Source organism: Lonchura striata, chromosome 4, assembly GCF_050655825.1.
Source record: "Lonchura striata isolate lonStrDom1 chromosome 4, ASM5065582v1, whole genome shotgun sequence".
In the NCBI taxonomy this organism is placed as follows: Eukaryota; Metazoa; Chordata; class Aves; order Passeriformes; family Estrildidae; genus Lonchura; species Lonchura striata.
The window spans coordinates 47,894,063-47,916,087 of record NC_140706.1 but is presented as its reverse complement, the minus strand read 5'-3'; the positions used below and the strand labels follow the sequence as shown (position 1 = coordinate 47,916,087).

At 36.3% G+C, this 22,025-nt stretch overlaps 1 protein-coding gene across 11 annotated transcripts in view; it reads left to right on the top strand.

The window, feature by feature from the left end:
* GSTCD (glutathione S-transferase C-terminal domain containing) overlaps positions 1 to 22,025 on the top strand; it is a 49,772-nt gene that overhangs the window by 23,737 nt on the left and 4,010 nt on the right. For 9 of the 11 annotated variants that reach the window (XM_085578131.1, XM_085578128.1, XM_085578125.1 and 6 more), the window contains 6 exons: positions 10,722 to 10,837; positions 11,073 to 11,117; positions 11,502 to 11,630; positions 14,029 to 14,162; positions 16,238 to 16,268; positions 20,130 to 20,199. In XM_085578131.1, coding sequence (XP_085434257.1) covers positions 10,722 to 10,837; positions 11,073 to 11,117; positions 11,502 to 11,630; positions 14,029 to 14,162; positions 16,238 to 16,268; positions 20,130 to 20,199 — 525 coding nt within the window. Of the gene's footprint in view, positions 1 to 10,721; positions 10,838 to 11,072; positions 11,118 to 11,501; positions 11,631 to 14,028; positions 14,163 to 16,237; positions 16,269 to 18,886; positions 19,002 to 20,129; positions 20,200 to 22,025 lie in introns of all 11 variants that reach the window. The other 2 variants (XR_014954862.1, XR_014954860.1) reach the window with 1 other exon arrangement.

Genomic DNA, 22,025 nt, shown 5'->3' with positions numbered 1-22,025 from the left:
TTCAAAGATGGTTGAAGGGATTTATGGATTTTCTTGATTATTTACTTTCCTAAACTATGTAAGCATAATATAAAAGGTCACCTGGCACAAAGCTGCTTACGACACAAGAAAAAGGAACCTTTTATTATTAGAACCATTGATTGGGCAACAAGTGCCAATTTCATGTATTTATTGTCTTGGAAACTCACTTTTGCCTCTGCTTTGGATTTCAGGAAAATGAATTAACCTGTGACAGTATTTTCAAGCTAGGATACTTTTATTCCTTAAAATAACAGAACACCCTCTTCTGCTCTTTTGTCAAGCATGAATGTAGGTAGTGGAGAACTGTGTGCACAACTAACTTTTCATCAGTGTTTCTGAGGTTATCTTACATTTGATTAGCCAGAATTAAAAAACCAAAAATTCACCATTAGGCAGCTTTTTAATTGATATAATCAACTTGTCTCTTAACTGGTATTTTATACATGCTCTGAAAAATTTCTAGGAATGTATTTGTGACGTGTTGTGTAGCATAAGCTGACCAGTACTCTGTTATTTGAGAGGCATTTCCCCCTTTTTTTAGTGTGTAGTCCTTCAGAAATGAATTAAAACACATTGAAATTGTATTTAATTTTCATCTTCTAAACTTGATGTAAAATGTTAGTGTCTTCATGTTGCATGTTTTTGACTTGTCATGAAGAATTTCTATTGATGGCAGGATTGTTTAACTTCACAATCTTCTGACATAAAGAGTGCAATAAAGTAGCATTACTTGGTAAGGGGTGATTATTGCTATGTAATATGATCCAGATGACTATGCCATCGTTTATATATATTGAAAGGAAAGGAGTAGGTGTGTATTTTGTTTATTTCTTTGGTTTGTCTTCCGCTGCATCATAATTTGTTTGTGCTGATTATAGTCAATTTGTGCATTACCTAACTTGGCAGGATATAATGGGTCATTTGGATTACTGACAACAATGAAAAGGAGCACTTTGAACAGAAGCATTCTGTAAAATGCCCTGATTCTTTTAGTGTGGATAAATATCTGTTACAACTTTAAAGGGGTGGGGGTACCAGTGGACTGGCTGTCTTTGGGAATGTATTTGTTACAAAGAGTGGGTTATTTTCTCTAATAGTAAATGCCAGTCTTGATTAGCCTGTGGTCTGTTTCTTTCTACTTAGTTACAGCACTTTTCCAAGTTGAGAATGCTGAGATCCATGTTGGTTTCCACCCAAACTGGTTACTAAGAGCACCATAGACATTTTAAAGGGCAGTTTAGGAACTGTACTTGGCTGTGGTGTGCTACTTGCAGAGCTGTAGAGCAGGCATTCTGTAATTGTGGCTGGGGGACTGCCATCTCAGCAGCTTGGGGCTCACTCGTTGTGCCTTCATAGTCTGAGAGAGCACTGGAGGGAGAAGAGTGTGGAAAGAAAAATGCTGATTTTTTTGCTAGTGGTGGTTTTGTTTGTTTGCTTTTCTAAAATCTGTCATATGAACTACTAATGGCAAAAGTTAGTTTATTCCAGAGTGTAGCTCTGGAGGTTAAACAAACTTTAATGTTGATCATCAGCATTTACAGTGGTAAACTGGTTACCTGGCACAAACAGATACTGATATTCAACATCAGAGACTAAAAGAACACTTATCCAAAACTGGTGAATCACTTAAATTATATGGAAAATATCCTACTTATTTATATATTCAAAATAAATAATTGTGTTTGCTATCTAAAGTGCAGTTCATTTTGATTCCCCTCTGCCTCAACTTTGCTTCAAAAATGAGTTAGGAAAAAAAAATAAATGAAAGGAAAAAAGTTGAGTGGTCAAGCAGTTACTATTACCGAATTAAAACCTTATGATGGAGCTCTGTAATTCCTGCATTTCCTCTGAACTCTTGAATGTTTTTTCAGCCCTTTTAGCTAACATAAAGCACATGAATACCGAAGATACTCATTTCATACAGCAAATTTGATTGAATCTCCTAAAATTTTGATAAACTCCAGATTTTTACAGGATCAAGGTACAAGTGCTGTGATAATGGCAGTGTGTAGATCAGACAGAATTCAGAGAATGGAGAGATGTGTAACCTTGGCCTTTCCATGTGCAAATCGGATGGGATGCCTTTGTTTGGAAGTTATATACAGCCATTGTGAAATGATGTTTTTTGCTTGTTGAAATGTCAGTCATCAAACCTTTGCAGTGTGGGATTTAATTTTCGTAATGACTGAAATTCAGGATGGAATTTCAAGGATGGAATTCCTTTTCATCAGGATGTTCTGGAGGAATTCCTCAAGCCATTCATCTTTGTAAACAGGCGTAATGTGTGAAGTTAAGCTGAAAGTCCTGCTGTTAGTCCTGCCAGTTGTCCAATTGCTTGACACATAAGGGCTAAATGAAGCATGTGTGTCTTCCAAGCCACTTTTTTTTTGTTTCTGTTTTATTATTTCAACCTCTCTCTTATTGATAAGCAAATCAAAGACAGGAATTGTCCAAATTATTAATATAGCTACTAAGTATTTTTTTCTTAATTACAGGTGGGGATGGGAATTCATGAGTTGGTGTATATGCAATATATCAGATTGGGTATTTTGGCCTTTCCTTTGATTCTTTGCAATTCACGACTTCCTGTACAGAGGCAATTCAGTCCTTACCTTTTGCTCAACAATCAGTTATAAACAATTCAGCACAAGGAGCTCAGAAAGGGAAGTCTCTGTTCCTGCTGCCTCTTAACTGCTGAGAGCTGGTCCCCTGCAGGCAAGCTGCTGCTGGCCAGCTGTGAGTGTGAATGGCAGGGGCTTCTGGCCCTTGCTCTGACCTCAGCAGCAGCTGCCTCTGGTGCCTGCTGGGGAAGGAGCTCTCCTGTTTTCACAAGGACAAGCACTCTTGGTCCCCGGCGAGAACTGACTTCAGTTCCCCTTTCTCAGCCAGATGGTAGCTTTTAATCAATATATTGGGCTTGTGAAAGGTAAACAAAACATTTGATTCTGGTTGTCGGGCAGTGACATCTTCATTTGGAGATATTTTGCAGAAAGCGAGCAACCCCTGCCTCCCAAGCCTGGATGTTGCTGACGTTTGGTATAAGACTGTGCATAGGTAGAACAGCACTTCTTTTGGAGTTAGAAACCTTTTCCCACATTTAGTAGAGCAGAGGCTGCTTTTCCCTTTCCTTTATTCTTCACCAAATGTTTTATCATCTTTCACTTTTTAAGTTTTGTATTGTGGTTTCTCCCTCACATCTTAAACATTTGGCCATAAGTGGTAGGTGGGTTTGGGCACATAAGGAGCATAAGATACAAGCAAAATTGCTGGCTTGATGGAGTCTTGACTCTAAAAGAGTGAAGGTAAGGCAGAAGGGTGAAGAAAGAAGAGTGGGAGAGAGGGAGTGTATGAATATGTGTGCAAAGAAGTGAAAGAAGGGTGATTGCAGAGTCTTTTGTTTCTGCCCATAATACTGTCATGACATTTTAAAACAAAATAATTCCCTAATCTTTGGGATTCTAGAGAAATAGCTTGGAAGTATGAATCTCAAAGGCTTCAGAATGAGAAGAAGGGTGAACACGCATTGTCAGCTTAAATGTGTAGGAGCTGAGAACTTTGGAACTAATCTAATGTTTTGGGAAAGGTGCTGACACATGATTTTTGTGAAGATTGCTGTTGGCAATATTACAATGTGCAAAACTTGGAAGAATGTGGTAGCAAATACATACTAGTAAGGATAGCACTCATTGATTTAAGTACATATAGAGGCTTCATAATCTAGTACAAAATAGTTTAAAAATAGTGTAAACAGTAGATTAATGTGTTAACATTATGTTAGGTCTTTGCTTCCTAGTTTGCTTTTTGCTGAATATTTAGAAGAAAAGTTTTGAAGATAATTGGGAAAAAAACAACCAACAAATCTTTTTAAAGTAGAACATAGTTACATTCAGGGGGAACTCAACACTAATTTTAATTTTTTTACTAATGTTTGTATGTCTTTATGGTTTTTAAAGATGCCTTACACCTCTATTGCTTAAAATACTTAGTTGCAAAAAAAAAAAAAAAAAAAAAGGAAAGCTGGACAAGTTCCTGCTTAGGTTGTCAAGGGTCAGTTTTCATAGCTGTCTGAGCTTTTTGGAGTACACCAAGATAGTGTATGTGAGATATGGGGGGGTTTTGTGCCTGAAGTGATAAAACTATTTTGCACAGCTTTCCTTAATAAGGAGCACATTGGTTAGTAATATCAGGAGGCACTCCTATCTAAAAAAAAAAACAATAAAATGCTCTTATGGAGTGCAGTTGTCTTTCCTGTCCTTTTGATTATTGCCCAATATATTTTAAATCATGCGTTGTCGCATTCTCTTCTCCTATTCCCTTGACTGTAGCTAAAACATCATCGCATTTCATCATAAAAAAAACCTATGTAATAAAAAGTAATTTGGCCTCGGGGATTTTCTTTTCTGGCTGTAACCTGTTGATTCAAAGTGAATGCTGCACATTCTCCAGAGGGGTAGTTTATAGGCTTCATTTGTAATGTTTAGGAGGTTTTGTTTGTTTTCCCCCAGCCCACTGAATGCTGAAGCCATTTTTACAATATGTGCACATGAGTGACTTTAGGAATGCTGCTCATTCTCTGAGGCTTCTCAGGAACATTCAAGTGTTCCAAGTCTGGTCTTTGCAGAATGGAGACTGATGCCTTCTGAGCTGCCAAGTGCAGAGTAGCCATGTGTTCTCAGCTGTAAGGGGGCTCCAGGCAAAAAATGTTGGCCTTTATCAAGCCATTTGTTAGTCCCAAGCTTCTCAGAGGTTATTTAAAAAACAAAACACAACTTTCCTGAAAATCTAGTAATTCTTGGGATGAACTGAAAAAATGCAGTGCTCTCATAGGAAATTGTAAAGAGACATTCCAGCTATGCCAAGACAACTTAATAGCAATTTTCTTCATTTAATAGAGATTGCTGCTTTTAGAAATACATGAAGCTGCAGAGTTGGCATATGTGCCTGTTACCTCTTTAAAAAGTGAGTATTTACAGGCCCTTTTACCAACTAGTGATGGCATATGGGGTGTTTCCAGACCTCATAGTTCTAGAGTATGTTTTGATAAACATCCAGTAGGGTGGAAGAAAGCTTACAAAAACAACAAAATAAAGCCCAATCACCTGCATCTGAACTGTGTGGATAAATGTGGCTGCTGATTGCTTTTATTCATAAAAATACACTCTGGCCTTCAGGATATATTTGCTTCTGCTTCATACAGGCATATAATAAAACAAGCTATTCCATATAAAGTTAGTATTAAAAAGAAAGGAAAAATAGGTTTTCTGCATTGCAACCTCATCTATAAGACACTGTTTTCACTGAATCTCTAGCTCATATTTTAATTCTCCAAGAGTGAATGGAGTGAGAACTTAAAAATGGGAGGAGGTGAGGTCTGGAGGACAGTAATAAAAGCACAGCCCTTTGGTTAGTGTTGCTGGGTGGTTTTTTTTTAGTGTATGGGATAAAGTGATATATTTTGTGATGGGACTAATGCATTAAAATTCTGATGCAAAAGTAAGGAAATACTTATACAATCAGAACTAGATGGTTTGGTTTTTTTAATTTGCCCCAGCTCCACTACTTTTGAACTTAAATCAGAAAAGTGCTTTAAGAGGAAATCAATATTTTCATATCCCATGTGTTAAAAAAGAGAGATCAGAATAGCAAATTTCAAATGTAAAGAAAGAGCAAATGAATCGATAATAACCCTAAGCTATCTGATCTTGTATCTGGTTGAACAAATGTTTTAGCCTTTGTAAACAAACACATCAATTTATAGATAATATAATCGACTTCTATTTCATTGAGAACTAAAATGTAATGATATATTGTTGTGAGTCATCTGTGTTAGCAGAGTTAGGAAGTAGGCAATTACCATAGATGATATTCTGCTTTACATTGTTTTCTCTTGAGAACTGTTCAGTGAGCAAGCTTCCTTCCTTGCAATTCTTTCAATAAAATATCCAAATTTAGGGAAAAAGAAAAGGTTGGTAAATGTTGTCTCTTGGTGACACAAATATTAAATATCCTTTAGTCCTTGCATAGAAGTTTATACCTGGTTAGAGAAGAAGTGAGTTACACTCTGAGGGCTTCACTTATGACTGTGTGCATTGAAAAACCTACAAGAATTATTTCAATCTCTCCTTGTAAGTACAAAATAATTCTGTTTGGTGCTAAAAGCTGTTTGGCTTTCTGGGCCAGTGTCACAGTGCCTGGAGAAGGCCAATGAGGAAGCTGAAGAGTACATATGCTGCTTACATAAGGAGTGCAGCTCTGGGACACAGCTCAATGAGTAGTGAGAAACCCACGCCATATGGAGTGGTGTAGCACCTCACAGACAGCCTGGGCATCCCTAGAAGTAGTAATACAGACAAGGGAATGGTAGAGAAAGGGATTTTTTGTTTACCTTTGCAGTAACAGGGCTCAAACTGCTCAGAAAGCCCCATCATCTTGTTGCCAAATCATCTTGTGTTAACTGCATCTTTCTGCTGCAGCTTGTAGATGTGCCTTTTGGAAAGAAGTGAGCATTTAGTTCTCCAGGTGGTATTCAGAGGTCTCTGGCCCCTCTGTGTTCATACCACATTGTAACTCTGTGAGATTCTCTTTTTGGTTTTTGGTGGTTTTTTTGTTGTTTTTTTTTGTTTGTTTATTTGTTTTTGGTTTTGGTTTTTTGTTTGTTTGTTTTGTTTTGTTTTTTTCTGGTAATTTTTTTCCCTGGCCTTTCAAAATGTGAATTAGATTTCTACATTGCTGAAGGTAGGATAACATAGAAATGTTATCTCAACATAATGAAAGTGCTGATTAAATAATTATTTTAAAGTTTCATGCTGTTCAGAGTTAAATGTTTCCATTGACTTTTCAATGAGAATGATTTTTGAAATTTCACCTATTGTGTAAGTTGTTTGCATTAGATTTTCGGGGCTCTGATGGAGCGGAAAATGTAAAAGCAAAAGCTGTGAAACTTTTTTGATAATTTGATGATGTTTTCTTTGTGAATTACAGCAGATTAGGTATCCCACATTATAAGAAAGACTTTAATGATCAAATTCAACAGGTTTTTTAAAACTACTCTTTTAAAGGCCAGCCTTTGAATTCTGCATTCAGGTCAGAGCTCAAAGTCTGACCCTTAGGCTTAACACACATAGTAAAGAAGTATATTTTTTGTAACTAAGAGGCAGACTTCCAGTGTCAGATTCTTTTTAGTCCAGCATCACTCAAACAGCCAGACTGAATTATTTGACAACTGTAAGGGAGTTGAACATGAGGAAAACACTTTCTACTGAGCCTGACAAGTGGAGAGCCAAGGCCAGTGCCATTCTATAATCTAGATTGCATTGAGGAATGGGTTAGAGACATTTTGTGCTGTTAATTGTTTTATAGCTACTCTGGAGTAAAAGTCTGCTTTATTTCTAAAGCTGAAACCATAAGAAGGCAACTTTTTGCTTTTAAATTGACAGATTTATATCAATGAGGAGGTATTCAAGTCCCAGTACAGGATGTGGTCTGACTTCTCTCTCAGCAGCCATGCTTGCTGGGTCCCCTGCTTTGAGTTATGCCCAAGTGAACAAGCCACAGACACACCATTTGCTGTATTGAATTCAAGTAGTGCTCAAAAAAACATAATCATCCTTTTTGCCTGATCAAAGTTGTCTTCCCTCCACAATTATAAAAGATAGAGGAGAATTGAGACACATTTGCCTCCTGCACACCTCTTTGCCTTTTGACATAGTGTGTATTTCAGACTGATTCCAATAGGTCTTTGCCAGGGCATCCTTGGAGATGATGCTGAGACTGGCTGGCCCATCTCCTGATGCTTCTTCCCCTCTCTCCTCTGGTGTGGTCATGCAACAAGTAGGGAACAGATACTGCTGAAAGCTAACTGCTGGGGAGGAAGGGAAGGGGACTGCTGGGAGGTGGTCCCAGGTTGGAGAAGGGGAGGGCAGATCTTGAGCTTTCAGTACTGGCCCCGACAGATTTAATAAAAGCAGCTGAAGTTTAAGAAGAACATTGCTCAAATAACCAAGGTGACCAATGGACCTCAGTAAAGTTATTGGCTTTGCTAATTGTATTTATTGCAAGGTTTGGCAGATTTCATTGGAATAAGGTTTGTCAGTATTATTTTTGACTATTAAAAGTATTTCTTTGTAAATAAATGTCAGCTGAGCTGGATTCCTTACATCTTTTTTGAGTTCTGCTTTTTCTAGTGGTTGTATGGGAATCACTGAACCACTGTATTAATGTGACTAATACTCTGTGTAGACACAAAAACACCAGCCCATAACACAAAAATACAGCAACCCCCACAACAAAGAAGCAAATAACACCCTCTACCTGCCAACAGGTATCAAAAAGTGTTTAGCAGAAGATATTGTGGGTGTTAGGAAATAATTAGAATTTCATGAATGGTCAAGGAACTACCATTTAAAAAAGCAATGGTTTCAGAAAAACTTGTTCAGTTTAGTATATAACAGTAAAACGTTATCTGTTGTTTTGTAGTTCCTGAACCTTTTTGCTGTACTTAAACAGTATAGCAATGAATACCCCTGAATTTTCATTAAAAGTTGAATCATGTTATCATTTGAATTAGTTAACCAAGGCTTATGTAAAATGAAAAAGATACTTTTGCTGAAACAATAGAAGTATGCAACTCTACTGTATGAAATAGGAGAATGCCCATACTGCATACTACAGTTAAATGCCTTTGATTCTTCCTGGGTTTCCAGCTAATCATTTTGTAGATCTCAGACTCTGCCACAAGTGATTCAGAGGTTTTCTCAACAAACTACAAAGTTTTCTACTTGGTAATGTTGTACTTTGATTTCTCAGTATTGTATGTCTGTGTTGGTAGCTGCATGTGCAGATGTACTGTGGTAGGAGTTGGAAGTTGAATAGGGTTAAATTCTTAGAGGTGATGTATGGGGTGATTTATGTTTTTTTTTAAGGGTACTTTAGTAACTTTTCAAGTTTAACTTGAGAAATATGGAAAAATTACTTGAGGACTAAATGATTATAAGAACTTGAATGCTGACCAAGATAATACAAAAATAAAGGAGGCTTTGCCTTCTGAAAAGTTAATATTTATTTGTGCCAAAGTGCAAGACCTTTGAATGCACAGAAACTTTAACGTTCTGCTTGACATGGCTGAATTAACAGTAATGTTGGATTTGTGAAACCAAATAAAATATTTTTGTTGTGACCATTTATTGAAAATTAATTTTTCTGGGACTGTATGGCAATCTGTTGGTTGGGTTCTCAATGAAGGAAGAAAATCATTTTATGGGCGCCTTTCAGTGTATTGTATAAAAATATCAAGTTTTTAAGATTTTGCCTTATAGGATTAAATTTCAAACTACTTTTTTTTCTTACTGTTCTTGAAGACAGCAATTAACATTGCTTACTATCACAGCTTGTGAAATGCAAAGTGGACTGTCATATTTTTAGATGCAGAAGTTTTGGTTGAATTTATTTCCTGTTTGCTGTAATGAAGGACTAGTTAGCCGTGCTAACTAACATTCTCTGCAGGTCACATCACAGCTTGCTGTATTTCTGTAATTCTGGCTACCAAGCTCAAAATACAGAGGTAGAGCAGGCAAAAGTCCTATTGATTCAAGCTTGATTTTATCCATCTTTCAAGGAAGTATTTACTACTTACTGCCTGCACAGTAAAGGAGGATGAATCTTGTTAGTTGCTGACCATGAAGAGTTAATTGCCAGAGTTTTGGAAGATTATAGGCTAATTCTTAAAAAATTATTTTTCTTAATAATTTAATACTCATGAAGTAGACTAACTGAGTACTAAGTAGTGGATCTGTTTTTGCTGATGAAACCTGTGACTATTTTACTTTTTAATTTTTAGGAATCCTAGAATCTATTTGCTGATTTTGCACAGTATGAAAATTTGATGACGTGTTCAGGAGTTGTACTTAATACTAAAGAGTCATTGCAGTACTTTTTTCTTATTGTGAAGATAAGCTGTCGATATCTGTGTCAAACTCTGCTTTCTGAACAAGCAAAAGGAGTCTTTAATAGGTCTGTCAGCACTCAGCCCCACTGAGACAAAACACAGCCTTACAAATCCATGAGTGCTGACTCAACAAATTCGCTATATCCGAAGAAACTCTGTTGGACTTTTGTAAGCACATTTGAAAGAAATTAATAGTTTTTCCAGTTCTGGTTTTTACAGATGTGATGGAAAGCCAGTCTTTGCTATGTAGAAATAATCACTTTGAGAAGTGTCTTCTTGCACATGCAGTAATTTAAATAAATAGGGCTGGTTAGTATGAAAAGTAAAAATTGATAGTAGAAAGAGTAAAAGTTTTAAAACCAAAATGCTAAAGGATAGTGTATATACAGCAAATGAGGATTTATTTTGTCAACTTTATTGTGAATATGTTTGAATTCTGTCTCTGGGCATGAATTACAGGATTGGAGAATTAGGCCAGAGCTTACAGGAGTTTGATTGCTTTACATTAAGTTTATATGAGTTTGTTCCTAAGGATATGTTATCAGCAACAACTAGAAAGTTCATTTTGGAGACGGTTCTACCAAATATTAAATATGTTATATATGAATTTAGCTTGAAGTGGATTAAGATGTGCAAGTGTTCCAGTCATTTTTAATCTCAGCTATAAATGGTATTTGCAGTGCTTTGCAGTTACCCATATAATATTGTCAGTTTTGAGAACTGATCACTACTTAGGCATTTTCTCTGTCATCCTCAGGAAAGATGTCTAGAGACCGGGCTCTCAGGAAGCAGCAGCAGCTGAATAATTTGGTAGCAGCAGTGACAAAGCTCGCGAAATCTGGAGATTTGATTGTGGATTTTTGCAGTGGAGGGGTAATGTATATTTTTGTTTACGTGGTGCATTTTCTTTCAGCTTTCGTCTTTGCAGTGCTGGGTGGTTGCTGCCACAAAGCAAAGCAGAAGTGCAAATGCTGAAATTTTAGCTGCTTTCAAAGGTTCTCTCATTGGTATGGGAATGCTCATCACATAATGAGTGTACAACAAGGAGTGTTCCCTTTTCAGTGTTGAAAAGTGACTCAGATTTTGTTGTTTGTTTGTGTTTTCACAGGGCCATGTTGGAATTGTTCTTGCTTATATGATGCCATCATGTCAGGTAAATCCTCAATAAAAAGATTTCTGGTAACTATCTTAAATGTGTACGTAGAATGAACACATAGAAGTCGCAGTTGTCTCAGCAGAGGACTTAGGTTTGAAACATGCACATTTTTTAGCATAGTCTCCAAATGTGTGTGGTGCTTTCCAGAGAAGACAAAAGTTATAGGAAAATAGGAAATATTTTCAAGCTTATTAATATTGGCAAGTATTAAATACCTTTGATTGTTCCTGGGTTTCCAGCTAATCATTTTGTAGCTCTCAGACTCTGCCACAAGTGATTCAGAGGTTTTCTCAACAAACTACAAAGTTTTCTGCTTGGTAATGTTGTACTTTGATTTCTCAGTATTATTTTGCCTTACTTTCTCCTATGTTTGGAATCTAGGTGATACTCATAGAAAATAAGGAGTTGTCTCTGATCCGTGCTAAAGACAGAAGTGATGAACTAGGTTTAAACAACATTTGGTTCATTCAAGCAAATTTGGACTACTTTAATGGATCTTTTAACATTGGGGTAAGTGGTGATAACTTTTCTACTTCCAAACTTCAGTGTCTGATTAATTATTCCTAAAACAACTGATATACATGAGGGAATAAAATTCTGTATGTCCTTACAGACTGTGAAAGTAAATGAGATTAATGTCCTGTCTAGAATTTTTCAGCTCTAGTGAAGAGTAAGGCATAAATAGTGTTTTGTAGTTCTGTAAATATTCCTGTCATCTATTTTCTCCTGCTGTTAATAGAATATGAACCTCCATGGCAAGGTGCAAGCTTTCCATGCAAGACTGACTGTTCTTTAAATCATCCATCTAAAAGCCTGTTTTGTCTGTAGCTGGGGATAGATAATGCTGAAGGTGTATGGTACATGAACAGTGCTGTTTAACTGTTTGGTTGGTTTATTTAAGAAAGAAAAGAAATTTAGTGTAGGAGAAAGAGGAGAGAATAAATGATTTTAGCCCAATCCTTCCAAGTGTAGATTTCCAATTCTCTAGCTTTATTTTCTGTACTACACTGTCAGTAAATCTCAGTGGGTGAACTAGAGAGCTATTTCAAAATACAGGATTTCATTCATAATACCCTTAGTTGTGTGTGTGAAATGCTTAATAATTGTTTTATGAAGTGAGTCTCCAATTTTGTGGTCATTGGAATTCCTGTCTTGATTTCTGGGGGCCCATTTTAAAGGTTAATACAATGTTAACCCTGTGGAGTTTTTATTTAATAAAAAAAGTATTATATTCTCTCTTTCAAGTTTGTGACAAGGGAGATACTGAAGTATATGTCAGAAGAGTCCACTTGGAAATTCTTTTCCAGCCCTTCATTACCAAATATCTGCATTAGTCTTCATATTTTATTTTGTTTTAGATAGTGAGTTCAATATATAGGGTATACAGAGAAAGCTTTGTCTTTAATTTTATTTGGGATTTTTTCTTAACTAAATGGGTTTTCAGAAAGCCAAAGAAGAAATCATTTGGAGTAACAGGTCATACAGGCTCAGCAAAGCTACTGATTTATCTGCTGCTGTTTTAAGGTCTCTTTTTCTGCAAGCAAAGCAGGGAGCTTCGTTTTCCACTTGGATAGATGAGGAAGTAACTATAATTGCATTCCATGATAATCAGATAGCTGTGATATTAAGAATCTATTTCTGATGTTAAACTAGTTTATTTTTGTTGTTAAGTTCATATGAGCAGAAAATTTCATTGTGCAATTATTTTCATGTTAATTTTTTAGTGTTCTGCCTGAGACAAGAGTATTTGTTTCCATCTGTGTGCAATTACAGTTCATTTGATGATTAATGGTCTCCTCAGCTGAGCTTACAGCAAGCAGACTGGAAACAAAAAAGACTTTGTTTTAATCTATATCTGAGAGCAAAATTTTTAGCTTCCCAATTGCTCTACCTTGAAAAACAAGCTTTGAACCCTGAAATCTGAGCTCTGCAGTCTTAAACCTCTTCTCTAAACGTATAGTGAACAAAAAGCAAAGCAAACAATGTAGTTTTATAAATCCACACTGCTGCATAAGATCAGCAATGTGCCTCAAAAATATCCTTAGTTTAAGTATGCACCAGGCCTACTTTTTGGGAGGAGGCAGAGAAGGTAATGCCCCATTCCAGTGGTGCATTTGGCATCCCAGGTATAGATAGGAGAGAGCTGCCTGCCTTCCCCTGCGGTATATTGAGTACTGCAGTCATTTGCTTTTCTATAAGAGAGCAAAAAGAATTTGGGTGGAGCCTGTGTTTTGCCCAGACACGTCAGTGCTCACAGGTAGTTGTGATCAAATGTTATTTTAGTTGAAGAGCCCCTCACTAAGAAAAAGAAATAAAAGAATAAGGAGAGGGAAAAAAAATTAAAGGAAGGTAAATTGTATTTGATGCCTCCCCCAGCTCCAGTGTTTGTTTCCTATAGGTTTTACTCAGTACTTGAAAATCAAATTATCTAAATTTATGCATAATTTTTTCTTTAGATGTGACCTTCAGGTATACCTGTTTCTTCTCTTACTGCTTAGTTGAAATCCAGTTTTGACATAGTTCTTTGTATTTCTAAGTTCTTTTTGCTTGAAAACTTTTGACAAATCGCCACATAGTTTTTCTGTTATTATGTGTTCCACAACTAGTATTTTTCTGGAGATTTGTTTTTAGTTTATTTGATATCACAATGAAGTGCACCTGCCTTCTGAGTGCTTTTGGTGAGTGACCCTTCTTCAGTGTTTATTCTTTGTTCATGAAATAAATTTTCCTCAACATAGATATAAAGGAGGGGAATGAAAAACTGGAGAATTGAGGACCAGGCCTTTGGTGTATCAGCTTTAGTTGCAAAAACTTCGTGTATTTAATTAACTCCGCCAACCAAAAAATGCTGGATTGTGCTTAGAATGTTCTATTGATGAGTTTTCTTGTTTGCTTGGTTGTTTTGTAGGTGGCCCTGCACGCCTGCGGGGTGGCCACAGACATGGTGATGGAGCACTGCCTCAGGGCGCGGGCAGCCTTTGTCATCTCCCCCTGCTGCTACGGCTTCATTCAAAATACTGTCAAGTTCAAATATCCTCGAAGGTAAACTAAAGCTTGCAAGATAAACCTTAAAATATCAATTTAAGTGAGGGAATAAAATCCGAGAAGAGTCTAGAATTAATAATTTGAGGGTCAATGAGAGTGACTAGGCTAAACTGATTCACACTTACAAGAAAACTGTTTCCTCCTGCTTGTCGACCCAGCCTCACAGGCAGATTGGTAATTCCTGGATTTATCTATTCATGTTTCACAAGTTTTGTTGTAAATGCAGGCAAACCCAGTGGGAAGAGATTATGATGTTTGACTCAATTCAGAAGGCTGAATGATTTCTTTATTATAATTATGCTAAAATACATTAATATACTATATAAAGGAAGATACTAAAAACTACAAACCTACTTGTTCTAACTATATCTCTCACACGACTCGTGACCCTCTCTCTCGAGTCCAGACAAAGGTGGATTGGATTTGCCATCAGGTGCAAATCCTCACCAGAATCCAATCAAGCACTCACTCCAGGTAAACAATTCTCCAAGCATATTCCACGTGAGAAAAACAAGGAGCAGAAATAGAAATTGTTTTCTCTTTCTATCTCTCTATGAACCTCTATGAAAAATCCTGAGAGAGAGAGATGTGCTGCCACAGACTTGATATTATAGAAAAGTATGAGAAATACATAGTAGAAACAGTATCTTATATGCAGACCTTCTGCCTTAATCACAAAGTTCATAGAAAACTCATGGAAATTACTCTAAGAAGGTGAATTGACATTTTAATGTTGGAGGAAGATGTAAGCAGTCAGTTTAAAGAAATGGGTCTGCTTTATACCACAGTTTACTGCTTGTAGGACTCCTTTGATTTATTCCCAAGCAGATAAGCTCTCCTGTGTTTTAGTTCATATTTTTAATACTTTTTCAATGGATTGTGTACATATTTTGTCTTCAAATCTGCCTTGTGGGAGATACTAATATATCTCATCCTTAAGAATTTTAATGCCTTTGATACAAATAAAATGTAAAAGATAAGCATAAAGTTGCAGAAGATAAGCGGTTAAACAGCCTTCTGAGTCAGAACTAGGTGGAGGAAAAGGGTTGTGTTTTGCTTGGCTTTGTTTTTTTTTTTTTTTGTGTTCATAAAACTGAACTTTGCATGTTGGATGTCCAAGATTAATTAGATTTAATTCTACCAGGAATTACATCAATGACTTAAGTATATATTTGCTAAAATAAGAAACTGAAACATGCAGTTTAAAAAGGTATCAACAAATCTAAAGAGATATTATGCATTCATGTGAAGTATTTCTCATACTTTTCTATAATATTAAAGTGTTCTGGCACTAGAAAGCAATCCTTTATAACTTATAACTTTGTAACTTATAACTGTTTTTCCTTAGTCAATTTGATACTACTGTCTCTTTTGTTTTCTCTTGTGACACAATAAAACAAATAAGTCTTCTAAAGAAGAGGCAATAAAATTCCAGGCCTTCTAAAATTAACAGGCATATCATTTTTCTCAGTAGATTTGTTTTAAAATTGGCTGGTTAATGTTTAACTTTTCACCAGCTACATTTTTAGACCACAAGACTGGAAGTTATCACTTAGAAAACCTTTGTTGCTGTGGATGCTAAAAAAATGTTAGTGTTTGCTGAAATTTTCAATCTAACCTCATAAGTCTATGAAACTATCAACCTGGTCTTGAGCTACATTTTAGGATTTGCTTTTTCTTTTTTTCCTTATGTTATATGACCATAAAACATGATAGCCTGGCTGTATCCCATAATGGCTGTGTTCTGTACTCAATTCCATTGTTGAGACCCTTTAGCTTTGTGACACAAACAAAATGTGTGTATTATTAAATATATGTAAAGTGTTTGTGCGACAATAAGAAAACCACAGTAAGTATCTGTTAGAATTTTTAATAATTTAAAGAGCAAAATTTTATTAATACTAGGAAAACTGGAACTGTAATGGGTTTTGGTATTTTTTAAAGCCTTTCTAAACAGATGTTGCTGGGTTTTTTTAAATGTGTTCAAGTATATAATGATTGCTTCTGTTTTCCACCTTTGCTGTTTTCACATTTTCACAATTCCAATAATTGATCTATTATTTTTTTTTCAGTCATCAGTTCAAAGAAATTTTGTCTTACAAGGTATGTAAAAGGACAGAGGGAAGATGTTTATGTGCAGTCTCCTGCATTTCAGTGGGTCTTCTTATCAAATGAAATATACGTGGTTATCTTCTAATTGTAAGGAGGGGCATGTGTTAGTGAAATGTTCATTATCTATGCAGGTACCATTGTGTTTTCTCTTCACTGTCCATTTTAAAGGCTTTTTTCCTCAATAAAATTAAATTGTTTCTCCACCAAAAAAAACCCTTTTTTGTCATAATGTATAAGTGAGCCATTCCTAAGGTACTTAAATGTGTATCAGCTAAAAATTACAGGATACCAATTTGTTTAGGTGTTAAATACAACTGTTGTAATTAACATTAGAGTCCTCCCTCTAATTTATGTCTAAAACATTGGATATAGTAAATGGGAAGATCTTAAACAGATCAGCGAGAATTTAATACAGTATTTATATTTTATACAGTTTTAAATATGTTGTTCGAAATTATTTTTAAAATATTAAAGTGTGTTTTGACCCTGAGCAGCTGGGGTCTGTGAAGATAATCTGAGAGGAACTCAGGAGAAATTATCAGTGAAGAATACAGATCTGACAGATTGAAGGATGACAGGAGAGTCAAAAAGGACAAGAGCAGAGAGGTGGGCAGCAGAAAACTGGTACTGGTCTGTTAAGTTTTGTCTTGAGAGTTTAAACTAGTTAGTGATGAGCAGCCCAAAATGTGAAGGTTAAAGGCACTTAATGGGGCATGGAAAGAACATGTTTCCTTTTGAGAGAAGCAAGGTTATGTAAATTTACAGCTCAAATCCTAGACAGGACTCTTTTACAATAGGGAAGTGATTTCTGAAAGTGCAGAATAATTCTTTGTAATAGAAATACGGAAATGAAGGAGGTATTTCTAATATCCAAATGCTTTTGGAAACAGTGAGCAGGGCAAGGATAATGTATGTGGCAGGAAAATAGAGATTATCCTTTTTTAATCCCTAAATTAGAGGGAGTTTTAAAAACTCAGAAAATCTCCAGCCGTCTTGTAAGGGAAGTTCAGTTATCAGGTAATAAATGCCCAAAGATTGAGATGCCAAAAGCCAGATGATGGATTTGGAGCTGCCATTATTTTTTCCCATGATTAATGTTCCTTTCAGCATCTCTGTGACATAATCTCAAAGAACTCAGGTTTCAGTTCAGAAAAAAATTATTCACTAGCATTATTAAACCTGCTGACAATACAGAGAGAGGTGGTATCAATTATAGAGTCAAGGATGCCTAGATTAGGATAGTGTGTATAATCTCATTGCAACTCGGTGAATTTCTTCTTAATGTGTTAAACCATGGAGATTTAAATCACGGGATCTGTCAATATTGCAGAAGCTTCAGAATTTTATTATTTGTGTTGCAGGAGGGCACAGGAGTCAAAGATAAGGCTGAAAAATATTGCTGTTCTTAGTAACAGAGAGTCTATACAATTGGTCTAGGCTGGTTGGTGCCTCAAATAATCCTAGTTATAAATAACTTCTGTTATGCAGCTAGCTATATGTGTTTTTTATATTTCATATTAATAAATTCTTACAGGTTATTGGCTAGCAGCCACAGTTGCCATGTGTTAGCCAGACATTGTCTGTGTCACCCACTCCGCTTCCCATTTTAAATTAATTTCTCTTATCTTTCATTTTAGTGAGATCTAAAAAGACATCCAGAAGTCTGGCATTTCCAAAATTTTTTTGATGATAACATTATGCTGTAATTCATCTGTTTATAGTTGCAAGGAATAAGGTTATGTAGCTGTAGATTTTTACTATAGTACATTTTGAGACTTGGTCAAGACACAAGGAGAATTGTAAAGCAGAACTGTATAAATTTGCAAATACAGCTTTGGAAATTTAATAGGAATTGAACAGATGGGTGTTCTAGTAAACAAGTTAACTCTGTATGCACACTCTTTGGGAAGTTTCTAATTATTACTTTAGAAATGTTTTTTTTTTTATTTCATCCAACAGAGAATATGACAATGTAATCATTGTGTCAAGGAGAAACAATGTAGTCATAACAGATTCTAGTTTATCTTTTTGGATCATACTGTAAGAAGCCAAGGATTGGAGTCAGTCCAGATTTTCAGGTTAAGTGGCAAGACTTACCTTGGCTCTGGTCTGGTCCAAAGAGCTGGGAACTTACTGTTGCAAAGAGCCAAGTTTTATCAGGTGCCTGAAGACTGGTGAGGAGTTGTGTGCTAACATGGGTCTTCTCCCTCTCCTATAAATCCTTCTTTTTCTCCCCAAGCTGCCTGTCACTGCTGCTTCTCTCCTAACAGCGGCCGCATAGTCCATGGCACCCATTCTTCTCTGTTCTTCAGTGGTCACATCTGGGTTTAACATTTTCACCTCTGTTGTACTACAGGAGTAGCCACATTTGAACTGAACTGACTGGGTGTAACATGTTTAAAGCCCTAAATGTGTTATGGCATGTTCTTATTTTGCTTCCGAATTTTTTTATGAAGCTGTGAGCTGGAAACCTTCATGTCAATGCACTGTACTAGGGAACAAATACCCTTGCATCAAGATATTATAAATATATTTAAATGAATGATATTTCTGTATCAAGTATATAATATTTCATTTTATAATATACGGGAAATTTTTTTTGTGGTCAGGTGTCTATTTATGAATGGAGTGGAGTGTACTGGGGGAATTGCCATCTTGATTTAATATGAAGGTTTTTTGTGGAGTGAAGGTTTGGATGTTCATGGCCCTCTAAAAAAAGCTGGAGTAAGTATCCTTACTTCAGGATACTGGAAGAACCTGAAGTATCCTTAGGCGAAGTTACTCTCTCCACCTGTTACAAGAACAGAACCTTTAAAATCATAATTTTATGTCAGGCAAGAATAAAATTTTATTTTTTTTTAATGCAAGACACATGTCCTTGTTTCAGAGCTGTAGCTCTGGAAACTTTGCTTAGGAGAGCACTTTGTTGTTGCCCATTTCTGTTTCCTCCCCATAACATTGCGGGAGACTTGGGAACGTTGTGTGATTCTAAAATGGTACTGATTTACTCTGCTCTGTACTGAGTATTGCAGCTGTCCCACAAAGCACAGCTGTCATCAGAGCAGCAATTCCACTGCCACACCTGCAAGGCTCTTGCTCTCACCACCTGGCCAACCGGCCTTCCTTGGCTTGGCTGGTCTTTGAGGAGCCATTGTGCTGGCATGAGTGGTGGGCTTTGGAGGCAAGTGAGGATGGGGCTCTGCTGCTGCACCCTCCCCTGCACCCTGGCTGAGTGGGCAGGGAGAAATTCTTCTATTGAAGTGTCTGCAGAAAATTTTAATGGAACAGGGGTAGTTTGAAAGTAAATTGTGCTCCTTTTGTTGGAGGAAACTTTCCTATTCACAGCCAGGTATTTTTTGCCTTCAGGATCTGATTGGATTTGGCAGGGCAGAGGAAGTTTGACCCACCAGCCTATCCTGGCATTCAAAATCACTGCTTTGGAGAAATGTTCAAATCAACTGTTAAAGAATTTTGTCTCTGCTGCTTATTGATGCAGGGAGGCTGCCCTATTATAACTCTGCTAAAAGATGGCTGTGTTGCTCATCAGTTATTGAAGGCAAAATTAGTCTGCAGGATGTCTTTGAAGAATGCTGTCTTGTATACATTGCATCCCATTCGACTACTGCAAAGAATTAGGAAGTTTAGCAAGAAACAAATACTTATGAGGAGAAATGAGACAGTGATTACAAACTCTTGACTTACACACATGTTTGCAGTATAAAAATTGGGATTTCCATACAAGTGAATTTGTTTAGAAATACTGTCTTCAATGTGATAGCATTTCTGGTATACGTAAGTATTTAATCTGATTTTTCTTGATGAATCTCCTTTTTTTTTTTGTCTTTTTTATAGGAGCACATGATCCTTTGCAGATTTGCAGATCAGACAGCTGTTCAGCTTCCACCTGAACGCAGGCTAATTGGTATGAATTTCTGCAGCTGTGGTATAAACCATCCCAGTAATGGTTTTACCTTGATGCATAAAGGAAGAAATAGGACATTTATGAATAGGACATTAAGTAGATGTCTTCAGATAACAGTTGAAAATTTTAAGTTTTGTCACATTTCATATCTTGCTGTTCCCTTCTTGCTATAGAAACGATTTCTTCTTCCAGAATCATCAATATTAAAGTGACAGTTCAAATTTTACTGTCTGGTATTATTATTTTGATGGAAGCTGTAAACTAGCTTCCAGGTCAGAAAAGACAGAAGGGGGTAGGAACTCAAAGTCTGCTTAGAAATAAGTCTGCTTTTTTGGCTGAGAAGAAACATTTACAAAGTATATTAAAGCAGTACTAGCTAATAAGCATAAATTTTTTAAGAAGCTTAATTTGAATTGAGTGAAAGTATTTCACTTGAATTTGAGTGAAAGTATTTCTTATACTTGCTGCACAAAAAGAAAATAACAGAGATCTTGTATAAAAGCTGATAGTAAATTTGTCAGTTTCTTTTGTCATCATCACAATATTTGAAAAACAAATTTTAAAATTCACTTACTAGTGTTGGACCCCATGCTGTGGGCTGAAAATTGAAAGAGGACCCAAAAATTTTTTTTGAGAGATTGTAACTTTTGTCTGTTCTCAGTGTCTGAAACTTCAGGGTTTTTTTTCACAAATGCAACTTCAAAGTGTTTTGCCCTGACAGTATGTACACTTATAATAATAATATTGGAGTCAGTGGCCATTTTGTTCAACCAACCACAGAAGGTGGTTTTCTATGAAACCACAAATGTGGGAGGATAGGGCTACAAAATGTAATTTGCAGACTTCTGTCTGGTTGGTTATATAAATTAGTGATTTCTCCCTACAACATACAAATCCATACAGGACTGAGTTGGAAAGATATTTTTCAGGCCCTCTCTTACTATTGTATCTTTAAATTGTCTCCAACCCAATTACTACCTCTCTCAAATCTCAAGCTACCAACAGAACTGAGTCCAAGTGTCATAATAGTGAGTTCAAAGTAGTGAAATTCTTTTGTAACTAAGGAATGCAGCTGAGAAGGAGAAGATAGTTCTGGCCGTGGGCTCACTGTGGACAGACAGAGTAGTCTGGACTCAGCCCTGCATTCAGTTGTGATGTGTACCAGCTGCTCTGAAATACAAGGATACTGCAGGGTGTGTTGGTGCCACCTGCCCAAAACTTCTAGAGGCACCTGACCAGGGTGCATAACAGGTCTGGTAATGATACAGGCACAAAAGCTCTTTATATATTCAGGGAAGTAGTAGTTTGTAGTAGTAGTAGAAGTTTGGAATGCCAGACTCCAATTCCAAAGGCAAACAGGATGTGCTTCTGTCTCTTCACCTCAGGCTCCAAATACATTTAACTATAGAATTCTGTCGGGAACAAGGGAAGAGGCAGGATTATTCTGTCTGAGACTGAAGCAGGATTGTGCCCTGTTGACTTGAGACTGTAACTACTAATGATAAAACATTTCAAAGTAGCATTAAATTTTCCTGGCAATAGAGTTTCAAGCTGCTGAAAATACAATCTGACAAGTCAATTCTGTTTTTCAGAACATAATAATAAATTATAATGAGTAGATAAGTAAAGACAAATGGTCCCATCATCTTGTCATGGCTGTATCATAATAAAAAACTTCTAAGCAGAAAAAACCCCTCTATCCTTCCTGGTTTTTTTCTGCAGGTAAATCTAAAATAAGCGTATTTTGCATTACCAATTTAGTATGTTTCTTTATAAGTAGTTATAGTAATATGTCTCATATCAATTACACTAGATCACTTTTTGGT